This window comes from Oryza glaberrima, chromosome 9, assembly GCF_000147395.1.
Source record: "Oryza glaberrima chromosome 9, OglaRS2, whole genome shotgun sequence".
Lineage (NCBI taxonomy): Eukaryota > Viridiplantae > Streptophyta > Magnoliopsida > Poales > Poaceae > Oryza > Oryza glaberrima.
In genome coordinates, this window is record NC_068334.1 from 12,705,483 (window position 1) to 12,713,278 (window position 7,796).

Consider the following 7,796-nt stretch of genomic DNA (forward strand, 5'->3'; position numbering starts at 1 on the left):
ATACTCTTTGTATAATTTACTTTTGAAGCATATGTCATAAAACCCATGGGCCTCATGATTTCTCGGACGACTCACTATTGACAACTCTAATTTGCAAAGTGTCTGTCGTGCTTAGCTTGTCCATCTCAGGGCAGCTGGAGTACAAGGCCACTCTAATTCTGCAGTTTTTTCAGAAATTAATACTGATCAAGAATGATGAAAGCCCAACTGTCATTTGGGCTTTTCAAGGACAGCTCGCGATGAAAATTCCATAAATAAATGGAGAACAAATTTGGCGTGCAAGATTGGCCCAACAGTTTACAGTTTGGTCCTTTTGGATTGGGTCACATACTCACATGGATTTATATTGGAATAATGTCAATCTTCGCTCAACTGTCATTAGGATATTCAGCTGACAACCGCAGCTATTTTCATGAATTCGTCTCCCCTAACCCTGACAGCTAGTTTTCTTTTTCGCAATGACCAGCACTGGACAGTATAATTTTTTTATATTAATGTAGCGAAAAATATTACAAAATTATAACCAATGCTGCATGTTTTGCCCTATTTCGCTAGCTGCCTAAATTATACTAATAAGTCTCAGGGCCTGTTTGGCTTCTAGTTTATTTTCTGGATTCTACAATTATAGCTTCTTAGAATCTGGACTAAAAAGTTAAACTTTTTAGGGGAAGCTTTTAATTCTAGGAGAAGCTACAGCAGCTAAAAACTCCCCCCAAACCAGACCTCAATATCTAGATAATCCAAAAATAGAGTATTACATAAAAATATTTCAATCGTTTCTTTAGCTCCCTAAAACAGGACACTAGAAAGCCGAACGGGGATATTTAAAAGGCATACTCAATCGGGCACACGGACAAAGGAAGGGAAAGAAACAGTTTATCTTGTAGAAATTTATTTTCTACTTGGCGTTAGTGGCTCGGCTGATAAGCTGTAGAGAAAATGAACTAGGCAACGAAAAATAATTTTATGGTGGTTAAAATATTTAAATTTCTATTCTTAACAGCTTAAAACCTAAGGTAGAAAAAGAAAAGAAAGCACTACAATAATTTAAGTTTAAATTTAAAAAGTTTAACTTTGGTCGTGGCTTATAAGCATAAATACGAGCAAATAATTTGGTGTTGCGTGTTGGCAAAAGAAAAAACAAAATCTGTGCATTTTTTTATCAATCACCCACAGTCAGTCACTCAAAGTCACAACTCGCAACAGACGAGCAGGGTTTATAAGACCGCACGATTATCATGTGCACTAATCTTCTTAATTTTTGAAACTACGGTGATTCTCACGACGTACTAGTTATTTTACCACGGAATGATAATAGGTCTACCTGAAACGGTTCGACGAAGCTGAGACGAGAATAGACAAGCGAAAGTAGAGGATAAGAGAGCTGATGTCCAGACAGTAACAGAGGGTGGCCTCCGCCTCACGCAAAAAAAATCTCTCAGGCGAGTTGGGGGTGGGTGGGCCCCACATAGAAACCGCGGGTGGGCCCCACGCAGAGACCGGGGCCCTTCTCTCACGGAAGCCGCGGCCCGCGGGTGCCCAGCCCAACCCCCGGCTTCTCCCGCCTCCTCTCCTCTCCTCTCCTCTGCGCGCGCGCCACCTGCTCGACGGATTGCCCCGCCGGGGAGACATGCAGCCGCCGCCGCCGCCGCCCCATCCCGCCGCGCTGCTGCCGCTGCCGCTGCCAATGCCGTTCTGCCTCCCCGCCGCGCCGCGGGTGCGGGGGCGCGGCGGCACGGCCGTGGCGGCGCTCGGGGCGCTCTGGCCGCCGCGGCTCGTCGCCGTCGAGAGCAGGCCGCCGCCGCCGTCCAGCCCGGCCTCAGCGTCGGCCCCGCCGCCGCTCCCGGAGAGCGCCGCCGCAGGTTGGGCGAGCGGGCGCTTCTCTGTCTCCTTTCTGTTCGTGCTGATTGTGATTTGAATTGAAAGCGAGCTTCCGTGCTGCTATTGGTAGGATTGGATGCGGGGATTGGGGGAGGCGGTGGTGGAGATGGAGGCGGCGGTGCTGATCTCGGGTGGCTGCGGGTGTTCCCGCACGTGCTCACGGCGTCCATGGCCAACTTCCTCTTCGGCTACCACATCGGGTGCGTGCACATTTCGTGTCATCCACTGGCTACACACTATACCTATACATTTTGCTCAATTTATGTATCCTGTGCACTATAGCTGAACAATGCCAACTGAAATGTAAAACCGACACTTCAATGAGCTAAACCGTGCGCTGTAATGCTAAGCTTTCTGCGACTTCTGTCGTTGTTAGAACATCTGGCTGAATCCTTGGTGCATTGTACGTCTGCAGGGTCATGAATGGTCCAATAGAGGATATAGCACGGGAGCTTGGTTTTCAGGGGAATCCATTTCTCCAAGGTCTTGTGGTCAGCATATTCATTGTTGGAGCATTTTTCGGAAGCTTAGGCTCATCTGCACTAGTCGACAATTTTGGATGTAAAAGGACTCTTCAAATTGATAGCATTCCGCTGATTCTTGGTGCACTTCTCAGGTACTCAGTTTCACTGTTTCTAACTTAATGGAGTTCCTGCTGACCAGTGTGCAGCATGCTTGTATAGAATTTTACATAGAATTCAGTTTCTTTTTTCATCTAGACACCATTTTTATTTCATAAATTTAGCATCTGTTACATTTAAAACAATCATACAGTGCACAGGCAGATTCGTTGGATGAGATGCTCTTGGGAAGATTCCTTGTTGGCATTGGAATTGGCATAAATACAGTGCTCGTTCCACTATATGTCTCCGAGGTACCGTTCAGGCGTTTGTTATTTCAGAATTAATTGTCACTGTTATACATATCATCAGTATATGATTGATTCTCCAATATTGATTTTCTTCCCAGTTGCTTTATATGTATCTTTAGTTTTTATTTTCACATGCTACCTTTTAGGTTGCTCCAACAAAATACAGGGGTTCTTTGGGGACTCTATGTCAGATCGGAACATGTTTGGGAATAATCGCTGCATTCTCATTGGGAATACCATCTGAAAGTGACCCACATTGGTGAGGCATCTCTTCTTGGCATTTCTTCACTGTTAATAATGTAAGTCATCAGTAGTTTAAATTTGCTGCAGTGCCATTATCGATGGAGCATATTAACAAAACATATCGATTAAAGCAGGTGAATAATGTTTTTGTTCACATATCCTTGATTCATTTAATAATAGAACTAAGATATCATAATTTTTTTTAAAATAAATCATGGGGGTATCAAAACCATTGCACTGGTAGAGGAATGCAATTTACTAGTTTTAATTACTAATCCTTCAGTTCTTGATATTAATTGCATATTCATTGAAAAAAGAATTTCTATTTCGAAATCTATTGCATTCCTGGAACCTTTCTGAACTGATTCTTAATCAGTTGGCAGATCCATTGTATACGTAAAATCATTAATGTGTTGCTTAAGATTTTGTGTCTGAATCCATAGGTGGCGGACAATGCTTTATGCTGCATGTGTACCTGGTGTTCTTATTGTTGCTGGAATGCAATTTGCTGTTGAGAGTCCCCGCTGGCTTGCCAAGGTACCTTTACTACATAACTTATAGTTTTATTTGTCAACTTAGGGTATTTGCCAATACAAATGGACTCCATTGTGTAGGTTGGAAGAATAGATGATGCCAGAAATGTTGTAGAACATGTTTGGGGACCTTCTGAAGTTGAGAAGTCCATGGAAGAGATCCAATCTGTTGTTGCAAATGATGATTCGCAGGCTAGCTGGTCAGAACTTCTGGAAGAACCCCACAATAGAGGTTATTCCTTTTTTCCCTTTAGCTCTTTCTGCTGGTTTGAAGTTAGAACTGCCATATTATGATCGTGGAGTACAATGGAAAGTCTATTGTTTTGGTGGTGTATGTGCATTCCAGCTCATAACTTTAGGATATGCATGACTGCTTGTAGCAGGTGCTATATGTATGTTCTAAAATGCTGATGCATGTCTGTGTGCTCTGTAAAGTTTCATAGGACATATTCAATACTACCTTATGCCTTTATAAAGGAACTGGTTACTGTTTTTCCTTTCATATTGTAGGAGTCACATTGATGTATGTTGGCAGTTGTCCCGTATATGGTTTCTAGCTTTTTCCTTCAAATATGTTATGGTATCTTCTGCAATTTTGCTAATGTTCATTGCTGGTTGGAAAATAGTCAGTTATTTAGGTGGTTGTCGTAGATGCTGTTACAGATCAATACAGTGAATAAGTGTCTTATTTCTGGATAACCTTAAACACAAGTATCTTTAATGTCTGTATACTTGTTTCTATTTGTTCCTTCCCTTTGCATTATTATGATCTTTATTTCCATGATATTAATAGCTTAATTTCTAATGTATATGCAGTTGCACTGATTGGAGGGTCCCTTTTCTTTCTGCAACAGTTTGCTGGCATAAATGGCGTTCTGTACTTCTCATCATTAACATTCCGTGATGTTGGTATTACCAGTGGTATCTTGGCAAGCCTATATGTTGGAATAACTAATTTTGCAGGTTTGTTAAACTTGTTTTATAATGCTCTACTTTGCGGTAACTATTCTTAAACTCATGGACCAAATTTCAGGGGCAATTGTTGCTTCAATTTTGATGGATAAGCAAGGTCGAAAGAAACTCTTGACAGGAAGCTATCTTGGAATGGTATATATTGCTTCTACCGATGCTTTTCAGGAAGTTTTAATATAATCTTTTAGAGTTGAGTAAATTCTGCATTGTTTTTCTTGTTTCGGAGGAGTTATGGCAAGTGTAAGCTATGATGAGTATATAATTTTTTATAGCATGATTACTGTTCTGGAAATATTGTTGTGATCTGCTGTAGTCCTTAACAAAACCTGATGCAACTTTTCTACTTTTTTGCAGGCACTTGCAATGTTCCTAATAGTATATGCCATTAGCTTCCCCCTTGATGAAGGAGTTAGCCATGGCCTGTCAATTACTGGAACTCTGTTGTATGTATTTCTGCATCACTTTCTATTTCATATTCTTCATTTCGCTTGCTATGATACAATGTTCCCTGGTAATTTAAAGTACTTGTAATTAGTACTTGAAAGAATTAACTTGTTGAACATGATAGCTGTTTTTTTTTAGAGGTTACTACAAAGGGTGTCCCTTTTTTGGAACCTTTGCTTTGAGGTCTATTTATGATTGCTGTGAAGCAAAATCCTTGCTTGGAATATGGAAAATTCACGTGTTTAATTTCTCAGTTTGCCATTTACCTTGCATTGCTGATGGATAATTTAAGCCATTTACATTTGCATTGCTGATGGATAATTTAAAGGATCCTTTTCTAGCATCTATATACTTTACTTCATGATCTGGCAACTGATCAGGTCTCACACATTGTGTTTATGGAACAGTTAATACTGAGCGATTTTTTTTATCTCACTTATTTATTCATGTTTACATTTCCAGGTACATATTTACATTCGCCATTGGAGCCGGACCAGTTACAGGAATCATCATACCAGAGCTGAGTGGTGCTCGGACACGCTCGAAAGTTATGGGCTTCAGCTTCACTGTACATTGGGTATGCACTTTCCAACTGTATAAAATCGCCTCGTAACTCTCCTTGTGTAGTGTGTAGTTTGTATGTACTCTACATTGCCGCTTCAAGTCAAGATATGCAGTTTATTAGTCCTGTCTACTTCAACACTTATGGATTGGGTTGTTCGTCAGATATGCAATTTTCTGGTGGGACTGTATTTCCTGGAGCTTGCGAAGAAGTTAGGCGTTGGAGCCGTCTATGCAGGTTTTGGTGGAGTATCCTTGTTGTCAGCACTTTTCGCCTACAATTTCATTGTCGAGACGAAAGGACGTTCTCTTGAGGAAATCGAAATGTCTCTGAGCCCTGCTGCCCCTGGCAAGCGAAAGTGAGACACATTCTTTCATTCACTTACGCAGATGGACCAAGCATTCAACTGCTCCAAGGAGTTTTTGATCCATGGGGTACTGGAATTCCAGATTGTTGTTCTAATGATCCAATCTGCTTGTCAGTGCATATAGTGGTTATGTAGAAGCAGTAGCCATCCAGCAGATCCATGTTGTCACCTTACTTGTGTAGTTATATAACCATGTATATAATGGATCACATTACTGAAGAACACACACCTCAGGTTGTTAATAGGGCAAGCAGTTGAAGTAACCATGCAAATAAAGAGTAGAGAATTGCCATTGTTTTATGCCTTTCCACATTTTGTGCTTTAATTATATCTGCCTTGTTCCAAATTTGTTTTGGTGACAGTTTAAGCCTCTTTTGAGTGGTGGGCCGGTTTGAAAATCTTTTGAGTGGTGGGCCGGTTTGAAAATATAAACACGGTTTGCCTTTGCATTACAAATGCATATTTCTCGATTTGAGAAAGTGCTGTCAAATCTCGATGCTTGCAAAAACTGAACTCTAATGTGATAAAAAGTCATTCACTTTTTTTTTTTTTGGCGAGAAGGACAATCACTTTAGTTTTTCTGAATGTATTTATGCTGAACAAAGTCATGCCTAAATCAAAAGCTGCCTCCACAGTTAATCACAAGCAGACCTTTCAGTTGGGTCGCTGTATTTGGTGAGAGTTTTCAAAGCAAACACATTGCTTCTTGTTCATCTGTGGCTGCGGTACAAGACGTCTCAGATGTTCTTGCTAGTGTTGTGTGGTCTCAAATTAAAGCATAAAAAATTTTCTAGGTCAAATCAGAGACTATTCTCAACATGCTACTTTTTTGAAAGAGCTTGTATGTATTAGCTCATCGTTTGTTTTGCATTTTTCAAATATGAGGTCCTGAGGAAGAGGAGATTGCAATTCGGTGAACTTTGAAGACTTTTTTTTAAAAAAAAAAAACTTAGCAGTATAGTGACAGAAGGAGTATTGACCTTAGAAACATCAATTTAGTCCATGATATTGATGTCAGAACGATTGGCCAAATCCAGTCTTTTCTTAGAGTGTTGTTCAGTTCTCCGTGAATATTTTATATGTTGATAGTTTTCCTCAAAGAAAATTGTTAGCTTTGGACTTTTTGTGTCATCGTGTTCAAATTACGTGCAAAGATTATATCACTGTTGAAGAAAAAAGAAGAAAGGCATGAATAAGTTGAGTGAGGAGAACTAACTCTAGTTACAAAAGATAGAAAATGGTTTCTTTTAATGGAACCCTTCTCTTCTCAAGATAAAGGAATGCCTTCATTGCAGTGTCTAAATAAGGAATGCACCCAAGCATCATTGTTAGAACAACCTTTCCTTGATTAGTGAAATATTTCATAATCTAAAAAAATTACAATATTTAGCATAGGTTAGGGCAAATAATGCCTACAAAATATCACTCGTTTATAAGATTCAAACTTCAATAAAAAAAACACTTAAGAACAAAACCTATTACTCCATTTGTCCTAAAATATAATAAATTTTAGCCCTAGGCATGACTACTAAGGAGATGTGTGGAGATTATGGATACCCCATATCTACACGCCATGTATAGTCCGACTGGGTATGGGGTGCCATGTATAGACAGAATATCCTTAAAAGGACTCGGGTTAAATTCCAAACTTGTACGTCAAGGAAATACCCGGGATCCTAGTCGGTTACGATTGTATTTTATCTGTAACTACCTATCCGTTAGGGATATGGATTATGCTTTGTAATGCGGACCCCTTTCCCTATATAAGGAGGGGTCCGGGTGCCTCTAGGGGCACGATTTTCACCCAGATCATATGATCAATAATAACACTCAGCGGATCAAATCCCCGGACAGGAGTAGGGTATTACTTCTTAATTAAGAAGGCCTGAACCTGTATAAAATTCCTTTTCTTTCAACCCATCC

General features: G+C 40.3%; 1 protein-coding gene across 2 annotated transcripts; it reads left to right on the plus strand.

The window, feature by feature from the left end:
* The first annotated feature begins 1,533 nt into the window (after window positions 1–1,533).
* LOC127783864 (probable plastidic glucose transporter 1) lies at window positions 1,534–6,171 on the plus strand. 2 transcript variants are annotated; one of them, XM_052311010.1, is made up of 12 exons: window positions 1,534–1,862; window positions 1,952–2,081; window positions 2,297–2,497; window positions 2,656–2,755; window positions 2,899–3,011; window positions 3,439–3,532; window positions 3,610–3,760; window positions 4,345–4,449; window positions 4,562–4,635; window positions 4,855–4,943; window positions 5,407–5,521; window positions 5,671–6,171. In XM_052311010.1, the coding sequence occupies exons 1-12, from the start codon at window positions 1,631–1,633 to the stop codon at window positions 5,866–5,868; spliced, it is 1,602 nt and encodes a 533-aa protein (XP_052166970.1). In that variant the 5' UTR covers window positions 1,534–1,630; the 3' UTR covers window positions 5,869–6,171. The 2 variants fall into 2 exon arrangements, with proteins under 2 accessions (XP_052166970.1, XP_052166969.1); XM_052311009.1 differs by having other exon boundaries at window positions 1,535–1,862; window positions 4,345–4,491.
* The last annotated feature ends 1,625 nt before the right edge of the window (window positions 6,172–7,796 follow it).